At 38.3% G+C, this 22,885-nt stretch overlaps 1 protein-coding gene across 4 annotated transcripts in view; it reads right to left on the bottom strand.

Annotated features, from left to right (window-relative positions):
• ptprub (protein tyrosine phosphatase receptor type Ub) overlaps positions 1-22,885 on the bottom strand; it is a 222,382-nt gene that overhangs the window by 65,045 nt on the left and 134,452 nt on the right. For all 4 annotated transcript variants that reach the window (XM_028012575.1, XM_028012576.1, XM_028012578.1 and 1 more), the window contains exons 6-9: positions 18,013-18,187; positions 14,877-15,170; positions 4,159-4,476; positions 2,197-2,306 (exon numbers count right to left, since the gene is read on the bottom strand). In XM_028012575.1, coding sequence (XP_027868376.1) covers positions 2,197-2,306; positions 4,159-4,476; positions 14,877-15,170; positions 18,013-18,187 — 897 coding nt within the window. The remainder of the gene's footprint in view (positions 1-2,196; positions 2,307-4,158; positions 4,477-14,876; positions 15,171-18,012; positions 18,188-22,885) is intronic.

Genomic DNA, 22,885 nt, shown 5'->3' with positions numbered 1-22,885 from the left:
GCGAGCGATGAATGATTGCCTGCCTAAGTAGCGCATTATTGAGGTCAAAATCTCTGGACACCCCACATTAAAAAGTATAGTCAAGTGTTTAAATCTGTGTTTATGAGTTCAATTAACTCTTGTTAACAAAATGCCACAGATCACTGTCCTTAAAAAGTGTAATTTTTGAGAAAGTTTTTCTTCAAGAGGTTTCTTGTCTCGCATTACCTGGTGGAGAGCTTCCACTTGAACTGTTTGAAAGAGACAAGAGCTGAATGATGTGACCTGCCTGCAATTAGGGTGAGGATATTAGGACGTACATCAGAGCTGAAGAAGGTCCTCTTAATTTAAAGGAATGAACATGAGTAGACATTATGAACTGGGAGTGCCTACATCACACACTGAGGATACTTCAGACCTTGTGGTCAATGATTCAGTCTAAGAGTAATGAAGATTATTTCTCACAGCTTTCTCTGTCAGGTCACAGTGATCCTCACAAGAAAGCCCAAACATCTGGTGCACAAATCACTTTATTTGTCAACCTAGAGGTCTGATTAAATAAAGTCCTTGCAGAAGAGGTCAAGAAAGGAAGCATTACTGTGAGGATGGGTAAGCAGACCTACTGATTGCTTACCACAGACAGAGAGTGTACAGTAAATACAAAATCATTACCTAGCTAAATGGAAGCCCCACAGCTAAAACAAATGTGTGTAAGTTATTGATTAATAGTGCCAGCCTCTGTTCCAATGGGACAAGTGCAATGTTAAGTCGAAGACTGTGTGCAAGGTCAGCGAGTGTATCCAGCCCTTACTGCTATTTTTGTTAGTAAGGACACAGTGAACCGTGCATTGAAAGGGGCACCAGTGGAAGATTTTAGTGATTAAGCACGCAGTGTACTGAATCTGCTTTGTGCCAGCGATACTGAAAATGACTCAGTAAATGGACAGGGGGGTATTTTTCACCCCAAGGGAAACAAAAGCACTACAAGAACTGGCTCATTTCAGTTTCCAGGAAATAACAGATATTTTCTCCTCTGGTATGGGCTCCTCCGTTTGAACGAGTGCAAATTTGGACTAGATTTTTTTTTCTTTTTGAAGCATTAGCTTTTGAGAATCAGAAGTAGCCCAACATTAGAGTTTGGGAAGTTTCTAAAAGGACATCAGCAACACACTGTACTTGCTAAAAAGCATAGTTTTCCATAAGAAAAAAAAAAACTGACTCTTTCTCAAGCCTGTTCAAACCTAAAGCAGGAGTCTTCAAATCCAGGCCTCAGGGGCAAATGTCTTTGCTTCAACCCATCTGAATCAACTAATGAGGTCACTAGCAGGACTCTGGAGAACTTGACTGCATACTGAAGAGGTAATTCAGCCATTTGATTCAAGAGCGCTAAATCAGGGCACATCAAAAAGCTGCAGGACACGGGCCCTTGAGACCTGGATTTGAAAACCCCTGACTTAAAGGTTAAGCGTTTGTTTGTCTGTCGATAGTAGTAGCCATCAACATGACAGTTAATCAAACAGCACATATCTGATATTTTTGGAGATACATATAGAGATTGAGGTTGATCAAATTCAGATGATATTAGGTTTGACCAACTCTTGAGCACCAATTTATGCAGGGTGTCCCCCAAGAAATTAGACATCATCATATAATAGGAGCCTAAACAAATTGCAGCAAAAATAGTATGTTTAATTATTTTGCATTTCTTTTAATTTTGGAGTTTTAGCCACGGATCTATAAAGGAGAAAAATATAGGATTAATTTTGTACAGCAATACAGTGATGCATCAAGCTTGAATTTTGTCGTCGAAAATAAATTGTCTTATATAAATTTTGAAGTAGCTTTCTTTATCAGCATCTAGAATAGCAGAGAATAAAGAACAGTGCACAATATCACTAAGTAATGACCATAAACCTGAGATTGCATTGGTTCTTCAAAATAAAGTTCAAAGAAATTCTTCAAACTAGATGCCCCGTATTTTGTGGGCTCAACGCTTCTGAAATAAGACTCAAAACTCCTCACAGACTTTGTTTCCTCATGAATAAAATTAATTAAAAATAGAATTTTATACTTTTGACCCTAAAACATTTAGTGTAAAATATATGTTACTGTGCATTTATTATGTAAAAATGAAGCGCACTGCTTCACTCCACATGTATCTGTGCTGTTCTATGAACTATGCAAGTTAAGCTAACAGAAGTGTCTCTCTGGGCTCACCTCATACTGCGTAATTAGGCCGTTGGGCTCGACAGGCTCCTCCCACTTCAGGAAGATCATGTCATCCAGAGGGGTGAAGGTGAGCGACTCTGGCGCTATGCCTCCGGGAACTATGAGAAATTGTCAGAGCAAACATTTGTCAGGGAAATTGAAGTGCTGATCCCACGATGAGCCTGTCGTGTCAATATCACCAAAGTGAATGTCACAGTGGCTCAGAACAAAGAGCCACAAGAGAAACTCACTACCAGAGAGCAGACAGGCAGAAAAGATCTGATAAGGACGCTTTTAATACATAAACCGCATGAAGGATTTATCTGCAACACACACACGAGAAAAAACTTTCCACAAAGTATCATAATTTCATACCAATCTTCAGTGAAACTTCAAAAATATTTGTGAATATATCACCCACTTGCTTGGAAATTTGATTTTGACATGAATGTAAATGACTGAATATTTAGGTGGAAGCTTTTTTCAGGGTTGTACAGTTGCAGGCCGTGTCTTCACAGTCTGTGCAAGCTGTGTACAGAGGAAGACTGCTAGATTCAAGCCTGAGGTTAAAGCAAGAGCAAAACAGCTGAGTTGTCTCTTTGAATTCAGATAAAAGTTGCTTACTAAGACAGGCAAAAAAGCTCTCATAATTGGCATATTCTGTATTAAAATCTACATAAATATCTTAATAGCTAAAAATACAAAAAAAAACACTTGCTTTAAAATTGTATGTGGATCGCTCTCTGTGTCTTTATCTCATTGTAAGAAATCTTGTTTGTTTAGATTTTTTTTTCATGGGAGAATCGATTTTTCTCTCCACCACCATGCAGACGATATGCCACTGCAGATAGAAGATAAGAGGCATGAAATATTTTCTCAAGACTGTCCTCGTTTTCTCCTTTACATCTCAGTCTGAAAATAAAATGTCTTTTGTGACGCTTATTCAGGATCGTTCAGATCAGACACATGCGTAAGAACTCCTCTGTACAAAACCGCTTTATGTTAAATTCACCCTGAATAGAATCGGCTGACATACAGTACGGAACTGTTACACAACAGATTTATATTCACAGAGATATACTTTAAAATAGCTTCTTAAGGACTTCGCACACCCTTAAAGTCAAATATTTCAGTGCTGAAAATTCTGCACTTTAACATTTACTGTGATAACATTTAAAGAAATAGATTCTTATTCTTCATGTAACAAATACTTCACTAAAGACTAACTCTAACATCTGGCATCCAAAATAATTAAAGTACAGGATGTGGCAATTTGAACTTCTACATAAGTACTGCAAAAGAATTTATTAGTAGATAAACCAATAGCAAAACTATTACCTATGACAGTAAATTGCATGTAAAACATACATTCTATTAACAATAAAATGTACGTATGTTATTCTATGTATGTAACAGTAAAATGTATTCACTGCAAAAATTGTAAATTAAATTAAAGAGATGCACACACACATATTCCCTAAATATACTATAAAACACTAGAAACACTAATTTAAGATGCTAAAGAGACTTGCAGGTACCAACTCCATAATCATTTTATCTATGTTTAAGTAGAAAAACCTTTTGAACATAAACTGTACCATCACATTCGAGTAATGGTGTTTTTCATGCGCATAATATAAATACTTATGTAAAGATAATGGCAAGAAGGCTAAAAACAAACATTTGTTTTTAACCAAATTAATTAGAGATCATACAATGTATGATCTTCAATAGCCCATGAATGAGCTATAAATAGAAATTATGGAGCTCAACATATGCAGCCATGTACCTGCAATCAAAACCTGCTTTAAAAAATAATGCAGTTAAATAGACTGAAATGTTAAGTGTAAAGAATACCCATACATTTTAAACCCTAAACTTGTTCAATCACTTCCCAAAATGTAATTTCGTTCCTTCCTGTTTTCATATTGTGTCCCAATATGTGCAGCTTAACCTCCATCAGATACTTACTGTCCTCCTCAGTCTGAAAGCTGACCTCTCTGCTCTCCTTCTTCCCCTCTGGGTTTGCCAGTGACAGACGTACGTGAACGCTGTGGTACGGCGGCAGATCACGAAGTGTGAAGCGTGAGGCATTGTGCTCCACTGCCAGGCACTCGCGTACAGTGGTGTTGTGGCCTCCGCCGCCTCCTGCCATGGTGTAGCGGTAGCACAGGGAGACTGAGTAGGTATGGCAGCGTGTCAGGTTGAACGCCAGATTCTCCCACTGCAGGGACAGTTGCCTGGACTGGATATCTGTGGCGACGAGGCCTCGCAGCGGACGCATGGGCTCTGAGAAAAATAAAAGAAGGTAATGAAGAAACAGAAAGAAAGTCCTGAAGGCCCACTGACTTTCATAAAGTGTAAGAAAAATATCTGACTAATATTTATGGACCACCTCAGCAGTTTCTCTCATCCATGCTGCCATATTGCCCGGCCACAACACAGAGGTCAGTTTGCTGCCAGCACAGCACACCCACATCCCTGATGGCAGAGCGGGAGCTCACGCCAATTGCTCTAATTAATAGGACAGGCTGAGTTTCTGTCGTTCGCCCACCAGTTCCCTCCTCTGTGCCGCAGTGTAAGTTTACTCTTCAGTAGCTGTAACTCTCTGCCTGAAGGTTTAATCCCCCATCGTGGCAAAACTGCCAGCATTACGCAAGGACATTTACTTCCTCCTTGTCACTTTTACTGTTGGGTCACGGTATATTTTTAGACGTTAATTCTAGTCACAGAGGAGTTAAACTGCACTTTCTTTGACTCAGACTAAATGAACAAGAGATCTGTCTTTAATATTCCCCTTGCCGCCCTCACCGAGAGATACAGAGAGCCTCTATGCACAGAGGCACAGAACAGCCAGTGTTTGGGCGAACGGCTGAAGCTGAAGAGATACAAAGTTGAGCCAAGGACACCGTTCTTATCAATCGAGGCCTTTATCAACAGCTGTTATTAACCCAATCAATGCCTGTTTGTCGAGCAATATGCTACATAATGTAGCGTATGGCTTTCCTCTCTCCATAGGGCGTTTTCTGTAATGGATTACGGTTGCAAGAAAATGACAGTAAAGGTAAGGGTGAGATCAGAGGCGCTTGAGGTTACTGGCCAAGGTCTTCACTTCTCTCCTAACTCACTTCAGCTCAGACTAGAACAAGGAAGTCAAAGACTGTAGCTAATAAACCACAAAATAGGAACTAATGTATTATAACAAGGGCTACGGTTGAAACGTGATGTTTACATACAATATAAAAAAAGACACATAACCTTTAGTTCTCATGCTCTCACTGTTTTTGTTTTCACTTCAAATAGCATCTCTGCTGGTATGTGTGCAGTTCTTTCACCTGTTATAGTTTATTGTTTTCTATACTCAAATATGTATGAACAGAATTTTTTTCTTTAAATTAACCTACCCAGTTGAAAATTTCTTTTAATTTGAGGATACTATTTCTAATAACTATAGAGAATTATTTTCTTATGTTGTAAATTGGACCAGTGTCATCTATTCTATTTTCCACTGCCTGAGAAAAAAAATCAAACTAAGCCTGAAATGTCCAACCTACATACTGTTCAAGAACGAAGCAGATTCTGCACCCCAGAAATGAACATGGTTTGGTTTAAAATGTATCGACCCCCGTACAAAAGCAAAAAAACTTTGTGAAGATGCAAGTTGATGCTGTAAATAGAGAGTGATTATCCACAGTGAAGTGAGTCCCATACTGAAAAGAACAAGAGGCCTCTCGGAGAGGAAGATGCTGTTACTTCTCAGCTTCTCCAATTTTGGGGGGACATGTCCTGATGTTTCATGAAACTAAAAATGAAGCATTTGATTAAAGTGACTGTTGTTACTTTTAAAGAAAAATAGCAGAATCTTACAAGCCTGAGAACAACAACCTGACTGGGATAGCAGCTGTCACTGGATAATCTGCCCCAGAAGAACAGTCTGTACAGCTCATTTTCTCAGGCATTAAAGCAAATACTGGAAGAAGATTTTTTGCCTTTTTTGTTTATTTCATTGTAATAATAAAATAGTATATTGTTTAAAAAGAATAATATAGAAATGGTTCAGTTACATCCCGCTAGACTTCATTGACTGCTTTACTTTGAAAATAATAAAACATAGAGATAAATTAGTTTCTCATGAACAGATGGGATACATTATTTTTATCCCATCTTAACAACTTTAGATATTATAATAAAAGATGGGACCACTATAAGATAAAGGTCTTCTCTCGTCCGTAATGAGCCCACTAGAGGGCGCTTTGACAGTGTAAATATGCTAGTCCAATACACAATTTTCTACTGACAACTATTAATCATTAAGGGAATTATACCATTGTCTAGAAATAAGTTCTTTTATAGCAAGTAGTATTTAAATTACTATAAATAAATGGGCTACGCTCTACATAGAACATGTAAAGCGTAAATACTTTAAATGCTTCAACGATGAGAAAGTATTTCTTTTAGCGTACAGGTAAATGAGCTAACTGTGCTGATAGTGATGTGACACCAGCATCACGTTTTTGGGGTGTTTTTGCTGGGGGAGGCAATGATGCCAGCTAAGCAAAATATTCCAAAGTCAAACAGTATAAAAGTAATTTTACCAAATATTAAGGAATTGTAGCTAAACATTTGTCAAGCAAGTAGTATTCTTAGTTGAGATGCCTGTTGATGCATATTTAACACACAACAGTGTTGTGTAGCAGTCAGTGTGATCAATATTTCATTGTAAATTTACAGTACTAAGCTTTCTTTGAAATACTATGATGATGCACCTGACTTGATGGCACAAAAACCTAAACCTATAATTTCAAAGTCTTGTTTTGCAATAACAGAATCAACAAAATAATCTGCTTACCTGAAAAAAGAAAAATGGGTTTAATTGCCTTTATAACCAATTTTACTTAATGTTTTTAGTTTGGATTATACATAAATTTCTGTTTTGTACATTGTTTTTTAAATTTGTAGGTCTTTCATATCTGAGTGCTTAATTTAGAACTTGATTGATTGCAGAAAATAACGTAATTTGTCCGACAAATGGAATATTTTCATTTGTAGCACAAATGAAAATCACCTTAGAGATTAGAGATTCAAAAAATTTGTAAATCATTATTAAAGCATTTAACAAACAGACATCATTTTAGAAATATTAATTGACCTACAAGGAAAAGTTGTCTGATTTAATGTCAGCCAGTAGGCTTTGTGTCATTATATATAGTAAATATAAAGATCTGGGTTAATCTGAATCACAGGCCTTTCTTTTTTAAAAATCTCCTCACTTTCCTCATCAGGGAAAAAAACCAGTATTATCTATTTCCTCATCCACCTTTTACTTTATGTAGAGCACTTGAGTTTTCACGACAACCTACGATGAAGAACTCAGCACTCGTCAGCTTTTCCTTTTAATTTCCTGTCAGGCATCTCGCTCTAGATGAAAATATGAGTGGAGCGTTGATCTGGACCTCATCTCGACTAATGTGATGGTAGATGAATGAGTGGGAGCAGTAATCACAAAGTGGTAGACTGCACTGCACCCGCTGAAAGATGTAAATGCACCATTGTTCATTGTCTTAATGGTGCAGTTGATAGTCTGCACGGTTTGAGAGCTAAATAAAGAGAGGCATTTAACTGCTGAGTTGATGAAGCACTACCAAAGAGGCCACAGTGTGCTCATTATGGGGCTTCTCAAAGTGGACATTTGTGCCAACTCTTCCTCCCTTGCCTCCTCTTATTTGTCGGCGTCCCACAGGCGCTTGTTCTGTGGCAGCCTGCGGCGAAGGATCTGCAGCTGCCCAAATGTGTCTGAAGGTGTGAGTATTGGGATCGATGCAACATGTGGATGCAAAGCTCAGCAGTCGCACTTCAAACCCCTCTATGCTGTGGTGAGATTCTACTGTAGCAGTAAACAGCTCTGCAGGGAAGGGTTACCTCTTAGCCACATTTGTCAATTTTGGGTTGGTAGATTCCTACAAGTGTGTCCATAATGTTTCCTGATGGTTGGTGTTCTCTATTAGGACAGATTCACTGTCAAAAACCTCCGGCCTCCTGTTTACACATGTTGAGTATTTAATTAAGCAGCTATTTAGCGAGAGCCTCCTACAGTTTTGTGTAACCCTGATGAAACTAATACACATCCAAAGGTTGAGTGTCGAAAGAGTGAAACTTTAATTTTACTACTGCAGTATCAGCTTTCACTGATTTTGAGAAATAATTACTATTAATTTTTGTCAAAAATTGAAATTACTTAAAATTTTTGACAGTTACTAATCACTGTTTTTAACAAATACTTTGACTCAATTAGCAGTATCTACGTAGATTTAAAATCAATCTATGTAATTGAAACATTTTATTATATTTTAGTATTATTAATGCATGAATCATGCATGCATCAGAGTATCAATGACTTCCAAATTATCTCATGACTGTTTCCCTGAACGTTTTATCGACTCTAGTGGCCTTTAATTGAGAGTGGTCAGACAGTAAAGTGAGTTGTGAAAGAAAAAAATAAGGAGTCAAAGGTCAACGGGCCGGGACTTGAACCAGTGACAGTGGCATCAAGGACTAAGCCCTCTGTCTATGTGTAATGCACTTTCCCCCTGCATCACCACAGCGCCCTGTTTCCCTGAAATTTCTATATGATATTCCTAAGAGGTAAATTTCTTTCAGCTCCTGGTCACAAGACTGGCCTATATTTGACTTACCACTGTGAACTGAATAGTGAGAGAACTGGATCAAAGTCTGGCATCTTGAGGTCACCAAGTGTCTGTAGCAACTGTTAGATGTTACCCAGAGGGTAAACATTTTTAAGAAATCTTTTCTATTCTACCATGACAAACAGAGAGATGTAGAGTTTGCTGAATTATCTGGCTTCAACTGTGAATGAGACTAACATCAAGCTTTTCAGAAAGAAAAGTCCACAGTTATATATAGTGGAGGATCAATCATGCTGTGGGCCTGTTTCTCTTCCAAAGGCCCCTGGGAACTTATTCCATTCCCCACTAGACCTAAATCCTACTAAAAAAAAACAAAAACTGTGGGCTGAGCTAAGGAGAAGAAAGCCTCAGAGCTGACGCAGAGCTGTAGACAATCTAGAGAAATTGTTCAAAGAATAATGGTCAAAAATACCATTTTCTATAAACTCCAGGTACGTGAACCATTATAAATGAAGGCTATATGATGTCCTATTGTATAGAGTCACAAAAAGTATTTATGGAAGGGGTCCAAATAAATGTGCCCAGCGCAGTAACTTTAGCTGAAATGCCTCTAAGACAGAAAAGAGAAAAATCTCAGAATAAGTTACACGTATGATATTTGAACCAGGACTGAAACACAAACTGGCTGAACTGGCAGTTAAAAACTGCCAAAGGCTGAATTGTGGGTATTGTGTCAGCATGATGAGAAGAGCTGATAAATTACATTTAACATACAACTTTCACAGGCCCCATCTGAACAATGCTTCGTATTTAGAGAACGGAGTCCGGAAGCGATTATGGTTCATATTGAAAATATAATCACAACACCTTTTCTGAGGACATGCAAGTCTGTCTACAATGAAGCTATTGCGCATACGATACATGGTCACACTGAAGACTTTGTGGCAGTCTGATAGTACTACTGGATGTACTGGATGGTATGACACGAAATAGATGAAATGATAAATGACTTGCCAAGACAAGCTGAGTACTTATGTTCGTAGTGCAACTAATTTCACCCTGGTGTTGTCTCCTTTTACCAGTTCAAGAAGATTATGGCCAGGGCCTTTCTAAAGGGTTCAGTGACCCAACAGCAGGTGGAAGCCCATTAACATAGTTTGGGGACCACCTGCAGTCCAAACGCTTGCCTCTCCTGTGCGATTTACTTGAGGGGCTTCACGCTGTGCTAATGCAGCGTGCTAATAATCACAGTGATGGCTCATCAGGCACACCTGGACAGCCATCAGAGCCAGCCGGAGATCGTGTTCACATTCACGGCCATTAGTTTTATAGTCTCCGCACCCGGACAGCTCGAGTCTGCGCATGAGTATGCGTGTGGGGGTGCGTGAGTGTGTGTATGTACCCATCTAGCCAACAACGTTTGGGACAGAAGGAAATATTCATCATGGCAGCGTGTGATTAGTCACGGTGGTAGGACTCTGCATTTAGAGCGGAAATTCACCTTCCAGAAAAGGGTTTCAAATATCCCTTCTCTTCCCTGGTTAATTATCACCTCCCTGAAATCGCCACGGCAACCCCAACATCTATTTTCTAGTGGGTAAACCTAATCAGGCCAGCAGCAATGGGAATGACCGGGGTTCAGCAGTAGATCGTAAGGTCAGTGGGGGCTCAGCGGACCAGGTGATTTGCAGGGCTGTTTGAGGGAGCCTCGGGAAGCGCAGTCTGGCGAATGTCTCAAAGAGGTCAAATAAATAAGTTGGAGAAGTTTAAATACATGAAACCTTAGATTATTGCATCTGCAGTGTCCCACTACCATGAAAAGTCAAACCATGATTTGACCAAGCTAACAGAAGATAACAAATATCAATCACTCACACAGGTGTACAGCTGCAGTGCACATGTAAAGTAAAGATTTCTGGGAAATAACAAACCCAGTATGAATCATTCAAAACTTTTTTCAACATATTTCCTGTACAAGTTAAATGAGAATCATGGGATGAGGAGGGAGCTGCAATCAGTTGCATGAATCTGAATAACCTTAAACTATTACTTTCCTGTAGTTCTTTCCTGACCCAATGTTTAATTCAGTTTCAGGACTCAGCCTTTTAGAAAAGCACATCTTGACATGAAAATTTTTGCCCACTCTACATTCCCTACACTCACTCTGTTAGACTGCGTGGACTTCTCATAGCCCTCTTCAAGTACTACAAGGGTTTGCTGAGTAATGTAGATAGGTCATTCCAAAATAACATTTTCTTGCATTTTCTTCCAATAAAACATCATATTTTCACTAGTTATTAATTAGTGTCTCCTCTGTACCATTGTGTTTGTTTAATTATGTAGAATTGTTGGAACTCCTCTGGTGGCTAATGTCATTGTTCAAGGATATAATTTTGATACTTTGTGACCTGTGTTGATAACTAAGACTTTATTTAAAAGATGTGCATTTGAAAAAACTCCAACTAGAAGAGCTGCACTTTGCTTCAAGTTGTTAGATTCGCTCGAATTGATGGCAGGTATGAACTTATGGTGGAGGTGAAACCGTTTTAGAAGCATTTATCTTCATCTTATTTTCATATGTCGAAAACCTGCCAGAATAACAGAGTGAGTACAGCATGTAGATCCACTGTACAAATAAAACCAATATCCATAAACGGTGAAAGGCAAAAACAAATTGAAATCACCTATATGGCTTCTGTAATAATCTTGTGCTGCATTAAAATGCTCACTTGTACATCTCTGCAAACCCAACAGCATCACTTATCCCACACATGGCTGAACAAGCTAATGTCACACTGGTTGAAATGTAAATACATCATTAACGACTGAGTTTAGTGACTTTCACAAACACGGATAGTAGCAACTATTAGAGTAATCTCCATCTGAATCCTGCATCACTTAATCTCATTTTCACCATTTCTGTTCAACAGTCACAGGTCCCCTACCCTCCCCCACTCGTTTCTTTCCTTTTTTCCCCCTTGTGAATTATTTGATACTCTTCAGCTGGAGATGGGTGTGTCGGGAAGCGAAGGAGTGCACAAAGACTGATGAATGAGAGGTGTCTTTGGCTTTCGGGACTGGAGAGTAGCTTTAATATGTTATCTGAGAGAAGGCCGGGGAGGTTCTGCTGGAGCAGGGTCGGAAGAAATGCGACGAATGGTGTGTGGCAGGGAGAGACCATTGGGCATGGGGAAGAGTGATGACCATGGAGGACATGAATCTTCTGCCTTGGGGTAACAAAAGCTTTTCCTTTTTGTGCCCCTGTGACTACACAATGCTCACATTGCAGATTCATGCAGCACTAATGACTGCCTACATCTTCTCTGAGTATGTCTGCCTCAAAACAATGTTTTCATGCTTTATGTGTGCATATATTTTGAAAAATTAGCATGGATGTAGCTGTGACGAATACTGTTATTCTGCTTGAGCGAGGACAGCGACTACACAGTGACAAATCACAAAGAATCACTGATGAGAGAAGACGGAGAAAAACGTCCAAAAAAAACTGTAGACTAACAATGGAAAATCTTAACAAAAAGGACAGCTAACATGGCAAATAGATTTTATTTTTCACCTTTACCAACTATAAGACCAAATTTGTTACAACTTGGTGCACTCTATTATTTTTCATTTCCCCTTCTTTATATATTTATATTTTAAATGTCTCCTTGAGAGAAATGTGGAGTCAAAATCAAGTTTCTTGTTTTTGTGCGCATACATGGCATGATGGCTTGTTGCGCTAAATTCTTTGCTGATGTCTGAAAAAAGAAGGCACTTTTAATAAAAAGCTATAATTAAAAGTACAGTGGTATTTTTTGCAATAGGTGTTACTTCAAGACAAGATGTAATATATTTGATTCACGCTAATGTTAATATGTTATTGTGTGCAGTCAGATTAATTGCTCACTCCCACATGATGTCTCCGTACATCCAGTCAGTCTTCATTTTATCTATTTCTTTTAGAAACCTGCATTATTACTCCAACACAGAAAATGTTTCTCATACTCATGGTTAACCATGTAAACTCCATCTCATGCTAATGCTGAATTAAAACCATTTAACAATTAGTCACAAAGCCAGATAAGCTCACAAACTTCACACCAAGAGTTCTCAACTGAGCAGTAGATTTAATCTTAGTGTATGTGCTGGATGTTTCCTCTGTGGTGACGCTGCTAACCTCTGTGGCCAACCACTGTTTCTTGACGCTGGTCCTGTTTTCAGATGTCGGGGGGGAGAAAAAAGAAAAAAACTCTCACTCTACGAACTCCTATTCATTTCACATCATTTCCACACGTCTGTCTTCCTCAGTATATACCAAAGAAGAGCGCTCAAGGCTAGCTAAAGCTATCATCTATCCGTTATCTTTAGAATAACCCTCAAACCAATATTGCCATGCAAGTAGCAATTAAAGTCTCACCCTAAGTCTCCTACAGCTCCAGAGTTCAGAGAATCTCAGTGATAACAAATGTCTCTTTTCTTTTGAGATAAGTCTTTGCGGAGACTCAGTCAGAATTTGCTCCTCTCTGATTGAATTTTCAGCAGATTACTGTGGCAGATTTGGTCTATAATGAAAGGCTCTCTAAAGTTACAGCATGTAGCCACTGGGCATCAGAACTTCATGCTGGATAGCTTAATTAGAATAACTTCATTATATAAAAAGAAGACCCATTAATAAGATATATTAATGGACATGAGTTTTCACAAATATGAAGTTCATTGAGCTGACTGTTTGGTACCTTATGCAGCATGTTCTTCTTAAAAAGTTAAATTCTGATAACTTTAGGCAGGTTTTGTTGGAAATTTCTACTTTCAGACAAATGTAAAACAACATTAAAAATCTGAGGTTGGGCAATCTGTCAATAAAGGTAAAAAAAATACATGCTAGAATGAACACAGAAAAACCTTTTGGAAAATTTGTAAGCATCTGCTAAAAATAAGGACATCTGATGTCCACAGATTCTCTTCTCACAAGGTAAAATATTTTTAAAAACTAATATTTCAAAGATTTTTCCCCTTATCTTATCAAGGATAGTTTATCAATGGAGTCTCAAATTGGGCTTGGATCTGGTTTTGGGCTCATTGGAACTTTAAACAGTATAATAATCCCAATTATTGGTCAAATCCCAAAAAAAGCTTGAATACAGAAGATGGTCAAGGATATGGTGTATCCATCAAATGTCACCAGAATATTCCTCATAAATGCTGCCAGATGCTAATGCCTGGCTGTAAATCACATTTACAGCATTTTCTAACTTTAGAAGGTTGCTACTAAAGTACTAAGCACGTTTGTCATAAAGTGGTTGAATAATTTTGAGACCGCAGTAGTTCCTAAAAGCTGCATTTTGTGTTTGATTCGGATAAATCCATTGAAGCTGTTTCTTGTTTGATTTGTTGATGGCAAGCAGCTGCTAATTTGTATATTTTGCCAATGAGCCTAATTTGCAGTGGGAGTTAAATAATTTTATCTGCAGCAATAGTTCTGGAGATCTTTCTTAAACTTTAATTATCCTCAGATGAAACTCTTTCTGAGACTTTGGCTGGATGGTTGTGATGCTTAAAAATAAATCTCTAATCATCTTAAGCTTTCTAATACACTTCAAGGTTTAGGGCTACAAAGTGGTAAACATGGCAGACGATGATCTACAGCATTATTCAGATTAAATGTTCCTTCTAGGGTTTCTGATGTTTGATAAATGCACAATAAAGCAAACAGAAAGGTCACTTTGATTAGTAGCACTGGGCTTACACCAATCTTTTGTTTGGGTTTTTTTTACAGAGGAGCCCCTGTAGGTAAAGTTGCATAGTAACTTTAAAATTATTAGACAAATAATAAATAAAGGTTAGAAAACCATATGTTTTCACCTTATTACATGTCTCTCCAAACATGAAATATTTTTTTAAGAAATGAAATACTTTACATACATTTTACGTAATTGAGATTAACTCTCAGGAAAATAATGACAACTTTTTACAAAGTAGCTATATAAGGTTTTGCTTGCGGCTGCAATGAGCCAAATAGACTTAAAATGAGATTAGAGGACTCACCTGCACACTTGGTTCTGCTGACGAGCGGAGGTCCAGGGGGGCCAGTTCCACCCTCGCCAGGTCGAGTTAGCAGCACGCTGATGTGGTACTCGGTGTCGGGATCCAGGTGCCACAGTTTATAGGTGACCATGTTTACTCCATGCACCTCTGACCATGGGGACTGACTAGCGCGGTACTCAATCTCCTTCCTGATAATGGGGCCATCTCCCAGGATAGAGTTAGTGTTGAGCTGGATGATGAGGTAAGTGGAGCCGGCGCGCAGCAGCTGAGGCGGCGCGATGGGGGATGGAGGTACTGTGAGAGGAAAGCAGTGTTTTTTTTATTTTTCACTTTAGGCCCTCTTTTTTTTGGGTGAAAAACACTTATACTAGGAGAGCTGTTGCAAAATTTAACAATCTTAAAAAAATTACGTCAGAATAATAAGGTTTCCGATCAGTATTATGAAACCACATTTTTCAGTATCTTAGAGCTTTATGTCTCAGATGGAGCTGTAAGGACTACAGGATGTGAGCAGGCTAAATTCTGGTTACACAGTCAATTAGTCATTCATACTGGCAAGGCATTCATGGGCTTGAATGAACTTCAGAAAAAGTAGTGACAGGGAAAGAGCAGATGTACATTAAATGGAAAGCATGCGACAAGCCTTTAACTGTGATTAAGCGCCGTTTATGTTTTTCTCTATCTGTCCACAGAGCTGCTCACAGTGATGAAACAGGAGACTCTGCATCACTGTCACTCAGGATTTCCAAAGCAGGAATTTACACCACAGGCCACCGGTCAAATGTCACTTACAGGCAGATCAATTACACCGTGTGAGTGAGGAATGGGAATAGAAAAGAAATGTCGACAAGGCATGAGAAGAGATCAGAGTGAGATTTGTTGCTGTGACTAATCATTCATTCCAGCAGAGCCGCCTCAGTTTTTTCGGCCCGCCTCACTGTGTGTTTTACACATTACCAGAAGCTCACGTCCTGGTTCCCTTGGCCTGCAGCTGTTTGTTTTGACATCGACTGCTTCTGAACTAAAAGGGCATCTTTAGGCCACAAGCAGTGGCCAGTGTGATTAAAGTTTAAACAACTCACCCATGGTTTCAACGGTTTTCTAAGTTTGCAAATAGGAAGTTCTTCTCATCTTGTACCCTTGAATTTAATTTGGAGCATATTTGAGAGGTATTTTCTGTTTGTTTTATAGCTTCTCACAATCAACTCACCGGCGTTGTTTAATTAAGATTGTATCTACCTTCAGAGTTATGAATCTGGGTGTGCAGCATATCTCCAGCTATAGTCTAAATTAAATGCAAAGGTACTGCAGGAGTACAATAAAGTCAGAGAGAAATGGAGAATGATGAATTTGTTTATTTTTAATTATAGGGAAAGTTGCTGTCTGCTGTGGGGCAATAAGTGAGTTTCTGTACGATTCCTGCACATTTTCAACATTACTAAAATGACTAGGCCTAGCTCATTAAAGGTTCTTAGCATTGCAGAGGAGGAGAAGATAATTTATACTGACTTTCACATAACTTTTTGAAGCATTTTTTTGTCTGAAAAGTTAAGAAGCATAGCAGCCGTAAAAAGCACATTATGATTCTTCTCAAGAATGTAAGAAGACGGAATGGATTGCAAGGCTGTTTTTCTTTTCTGCGGATTTTCCCCTGATTCAGGGGCAGCTGATGGTTGGAAAATTAATAACAGTTTAGTGAAAAGAGATTCTTTATATAGCGTCCATGTTATGAAAAGACTAAAATGGATTGATGTATTCACATCAGTTAGAGGGATTTAAACTGTGTGGCAGCAGAACGGATCGACAGACTTGTCAGTAGTGGTGAGAGTCTGAATTGCGCTGGATGCACTCGGCTTCAACTAAATAGCCAAACTTGCAAGATACATTTTTTCATTATGCTGTACTTGAGTGGTTCTAATGAGGTGTCTGAGATACATGCAGAGCAAAAAAAAAAAAAAAAACAGGATTCTCTGCCTGTTGTGTAGTAAAATACAGCTGGTCATACGGCTGAAAGAACGATCCAATACTTTCCCATTTCAAGAACGTCAAATTTGACTGCACATATTTCAGTTCACACATAACATGTAGTGTCTGATTAGAGGAGATCTATTATCCTTCCTTGAACAAGTCAGGAGAAGCCTAGATTTCGCTTTGTTCAGTTCTGCCTATTTTGATCTCCTTTCAGAACGAGCTGTTTTGGGTTGCTAGGTAGCAGGCGGTACCCACCGATTGTGACTTAATATTCAAGAGGTTTTAGAACTGCTTTTTTTCAGACACCTAAAGACATTATTGCCAGAAAACAGCTGTGTGGGATTTTTATAGCAATATAAAATACATTTTTATTATTATAATAACAAAAATAATGGAAATCATGTTATCATATGTGAGTTTATTTAATTTAAGAAGAACCGTGTTACCTTAACAATAGCCTAAATAATGTATTTTAAAATATATTTACAAAAATTTAATTCTATTTTATTGCAAATCCAGGTAATTTTGTTCAAGGTTACAATAATGTCAATGTCACAAAAGCAGTTATTATTTTGTAAAAGTGGAGATAAACAATGACAACAACAGAGCAAATGCTCTGTGCTTCTGTGCTTCTTCTCCTGCAAGCTTTAAGCTGAATTTAGAGCAACCAAGAGAAGAAGATAGGAATATGTGATGTCCTTGTTTCCCCTTCTCATCTTCACTTAGCTGAGGGCTGGAGTCTGTTATGCCATCAAACCACTGCCATGTCATTACTATGCTGTCAGAGTCGTGTCAGGCTGTTGGGCTGTGGAGAGTAATGAGAGTGAGGTCACCATCTGTGCTTCATGATATGACAGGGTCTGCAGGAGTCCAAGTCAAGTGAGCAGCGTTTTGTCAGAGAGCTAAAGCGCCCAAGATGGCAGCGTGTTTGACAACTTCAGCTCATGAAGCACCGATGCCAAGAATCAGTTTTTGCTCTCATAATACCAATGGGATACAGTTCAAGATTAACTGTTTTGGCACAATGTAATTGGCTATATATTTAGACTTTATCTTACACTGTAGCAAGCGATCAAGAGCAGAAGAAAAACATATCACTTTGAAATTTCATACTGGCTGGAAGCATAATTGTTAGAAAAGAAGACTTTTTTTTCCCTTTTTTTACCTTTCACAACAAGTTCAGCAAAGTTGGACACCCCGGAGCCCCTGGATGACTGAGTGACACAGCGGTACAGGTCTTGATCTGAGCGCTGAACACTATCTAGCTGGAAGGACACCACAAAGCGTCGATGACTCAAGTGCTTGACCGAGGCCGCAGTTAAAATGTCGCCATTGTGTCTCTGGAAAACAGGAGAGGACAGGGTCAGAGAAAACAGGATGGGTCATCATGTGTATCTCTCACTGACAAACACAGCTATATGTCAGGCCATTCAGAAAGCAACCAACACTCAGTCATCCACAATGTGCAAACACACTGTACAGCTCTTTGAGGCATAAACATTTTTTATAGCACCTGAAAGAAATATGCAAATAACAGGAGTTGCATATTTTTGAACATTTAAAAAAAATAACTTTAGGTATTACTATGATTCTTTAAACCATATAATGGTGCATGATTTTCAGTTCCTGTGCTAGGGCCTATTGGTCGGTGTTATAGAAGATCAAATACATCAGACTTATTGCTCCTTATTTTACACTCATCATGAGTGGAAGGTGACATTCAGTCATAATATTTGGCAGACTGCTCCTTTATGTCTTGGTGCTGCCTGTTTAACTCATTTACTAAAACTACCGGGATGACAGGATGTAGGCATTTTAAAATGATCAGTCTCTGATAATTTTGACTCAGTCATCGACTGAACTCAACTTGAAATTCTTGTTATTGTTGAACTGGTGTTTTAAATCTGTTGCAAAAGAAAGACTGTATTTAATGCTGCAGTTTTCTCTCTATCCTGCAGTCTATTCTAAGGAGTTGTGCTGATTAGTCGAATACTAGACTAGGCAATTCCTTGCTCTGCAATTACTTTCTGTGTTTCAAGTCAACAAGTTGCAATCATGTAAAAAAACATATTTTTTCCAAGAAAATGAAAGAACTGATAGGGAGTGTGTGTGTTATTTTGTCACGATATAACCAAAACCTTAGTTTGTCAGCCATGACTTGGTAGGTTAGAATTTCAGTATTTAAAAAAAAAAGTGTATTTTTATAGTCATTGCAACTGGTCCCTTAATCCAGCTAACCTCTGTTGAAGCATCATTTTAAGGCTATCATTTGTCCTGTTGGGACAAAAAAAAGTCTGTCACTGTAAAGAAAAGCTGCAGCATCCATTGATTAGAGCAAAGTGGAACATGATCACAGTACTAACAAAGGCCAATGTGATAGTAATGGAACTACTATGTGATTATATTTAACTTTAAACCTACTGAGCATTCAAGCATTTGCATTGCAATACGTTTAATGAAATATTGGCATTCTAAAATGAGTCAGATCAATAACCCAGACAACAAAACGAGGAAACCCATAGTATCACTTAGTGTAGTTTCTTTTTTTTTTTCTTCCTGCAATCACTTATTTCCTTGCCTTTTTATCTTGTAAGGAACAGTATTTGTTGTATGCCCTTGAACACAACATCTGACCTACCACATCCTGCATTCATGCCCTGCACACAGTTATTGCCCAGTGAGCTCCTGGGACTCAAACGCAACAGTGCACACAGGCTATTGCTAGATGGGTCAGTTCTTATTAGCACTGTGTGATTAAAATGAAGAATTGTTCAATTATGTTGAACTTAGTTAGAAATGAAGGACCATCTAATTGATTTATTCTTGCATTGTGACAATCAGGCATGCTTTAATAATTACAAATGAAATCTTTTTGAATTGATACTGATTATGGAGGTAACGCAATTCATTAGAAGTATTCCCAAATTGACCCCATCTACAAATGTTGCCAATATAATTTAGTGAAAACACTTGACTCCTGTTCAGCAGCTAGAACAGGTAGGCAGTTGAGCTTCAATGCATTAATGTTTGATCAGTTTAGTAAAAAGGACAGCAGATGAGTAGCTGCATGTTTTACTGCAAAACAAAAGGTAAAAATGTGAATATGGACTTAAAGTTCAGAAACCGAGAACCCACCAACACCCTCACACACTTAAACACCCATAGCTGGACATCCAAACAAATGCTGTGTGATTCACCTTCCTGCTGCACTGCAAGCACATTTCTCACATTGTTCCACACCATTAAAACGAGTAACATTTGTCAACCCCATGAAGTCTCAAAAACACACACAGGATCTGACTTTTTTTTTCTCATGTTTTCAGGCAATTTTCTTTGTGTGAAGTGGTGTATATAAATCGTGATACATTTTGATCTGTGTGCTTCAGCACAATCCAAAGTAAGTGAGCATGTTGGGATCAGCAGGGAAACCTCTGGGTACCACTGCACGTTCACAGCTTCTGCTCAAAGCCTGAATTGATGGCCTGCAAAAAGCCACAAACCACTTGAACCACACACCAAAGCTTCACAAACAAACACATAAACACTAAAACCACCGATTAGGGTTAAGCAAGCAACCACTCCTGAAGCCACAAAAAAATGAAAAAAAGGCTTAATCACATAGTCTTAAATCATCTCTAAGTGTTTTATAGTATCTTGGTCAAGTATTCCATCTCTTTGAACATTTCTAAATTTTTATTACAGCCCAGTCACAAACTTCAGTGTATTTAATTGAGATTGTACATGCCAGACCAGCACTAAATACTGTGTAATTCCTGTGAAATTTACTTTTAAGTTTGTGGTTGTAATGTGACAACTTGTGAAACGGTTCTGTGGGTATAACTTTTCTAAGGCACTCCATTCCTCCCTGTTGCCAACGAGAATTTGGATTAAAGAGGAGAGGCAAGAGAAATCTGAATAAATCAAACAAGCATGAGATCACTTCATGTTATCAAAACAATCTGGCTGTGGCTAATTGGCAAGGAAATGACAAAACGATCTGTTAATCTGGCAGGCGTGAGCAGCCAAGACTGATCTGCAGCTGTTACAGCATACACAACCAACACAGCAACATAAAAACACGGCTTTAGGATTATATAAGAAATGGTTCGAGAGACAAGAAGATGGTGAAGAGGACAGCTACAGCTAGAGGAGAGCCTATGGGGTAGGAGCTCTGTAGTAACCATCAGTACTTATTACAGCTGGCATCAGTACATTTTTTGCCAGCTAATTACCCAAAGCATTTGTCTTCATACAAAGGAAAAAAGGCGACTGCTGAAAGAGGTGTGAGGGAGCACACTTCAGTGACCAAAATCAAACATGAACTACTTTTACACAATGCAGCAGGGTTGCCTTGATCAGCCATGATGAACACTAGCTGTTGTGGGTGGGAAGATGTTGGCAGCAGCAATTAATATGTTGTTTGATGTAACTATACTATAACAAGATATTAACACTTATTCTGATTTCAAAATCAAAATAAGTTTATGTCCTTATTCCTTAGGAGCACAGAAACAACAACAGAAGAAATGTGTGAAGCTCCTCCACCTCCTCTGATAGAGTCAAAGAAGAAGAAAAAGAAACATTAGAAAGAGTTTTGTCTCAATAAATGCAATGGGAAAAATGACAACAAAATAAATCCTTTCTTGACGGGTTATGTGAGGTAACATTTTCTACTTACTGCAGTGGTTCTAAGTAAAACTTTAAAACCAACTTATTGATTTGCTTCACTAAAGGGATCTGTGTGGGAACATTTATGCCCAAGAGCCTTAGATTTTCTTTGAAGCGACTGTTCAAATCTCAGTTTGAAAAGTTGCTAAAAGAACAACAAAGAGAAAAATCAAGAAAAAGATGTGGAATAAAAAGACATAAACAGAATGACTTTAAAAAGATATTTGAGCCAGTTTTTATCCTTTTTCTTTTGACGTTTTTTAAAGAATAGTTCTTGACATGAGCCCAAATGTCCTTTAATCGGACTATGAGAGTTTATGCTAACAGTGAATGAAAACTGCTCACAAATGAAAACCTAAAAAGTGTGCCATCAGTTTGTTTTCAACATATTTTACTCTGATAATTGTAAATAAACAACAATAAGAAATAACATAATTTGTGTCAATCTGTGCAAAACCTCAGAGGTTGCTTAAAGGACATTAGGGAACAAACAGCATCCTGAAGAACAAGGAACAAAGCAGATGTGTCATGGTGTTGTGGAGGGGTTTAGGGTTGGGTTTGAAGCAATATTCCTTACTTCCTGGTTCCATACTCCATCTTCCAAACTCTCATTTAAACAATTGTATAAATATAGATATAATATGGCACACATATAATCTTAAACTGACAAGTTATATGACGAATTGATTAAGTAGAGAAGCAGCCCCTGGTGTCAATAGCAGAGGAGGGAGAAACTGTTGACAACATCTACTAGGTCAGGTCAGGAAAGCTATTAGTCGTGACCTCTACAAATATGCCAGTCGAAGATTGGAAAGACAAAAGCAATGTTTGAAAGATATAAGGAGTCCTGTTTGCAGTTTTCCACAAGACATAGAAGACATAGCTAACATGTGAGAGAAATATTTTTGACCTATGTGCATTACACATCATTCTGAACACAACATTCACACAGTAAAACATGGCAGTGGCAGCAGCATCCTGTGGGTATGCTTTTGTTTAGCAGGGAATGAGAAGCTGGTCAGTGTTTATGGGAAGATGGATGAAGTTAAAAAGAAGATAATCCTGAAAGTAAAAGCTGCAAAACACTTAAAACTAGTATTGGTATTTACTGGTTTGTATTACTAAACAGAGCTTTGTATGAACATCTAAACTGCTGTTTGGAGTGTTTAAATATTAATCTGAAAACGTCTTGAATATGCAACAAAAAGCAGAGAAACAACTAAGAGATTTGAAAAAGAAAAATATGCAAAAGGACCTCTAAGGGAATCAAAAGCAATTGCTAAAACTGATCAGTAAATTAGTTTAACTTACTCCCCCTTCGTCCAGTGCCTTTGGAACGTTTATTGAGGTCTGAGCTAAGCCTCAGGACC

Source organism: Xiphophorus couchianus, chromosome 3 (assembly GCF_001444195.1).
Source record: "Xiphophorus couchianus chromosome 3, X_couchianus-1.0, whole genome shotgun sequence".
NCBI lineage: Eukaryota > Metazoa > Chordata > Actinopteri > Cyprinodontiformes > Poeciliidae > Xiphophorus > Xiphophorus couchianus.
This window is presented reverse-complemented; position numbering and strand designations above follow the sequence as displayed.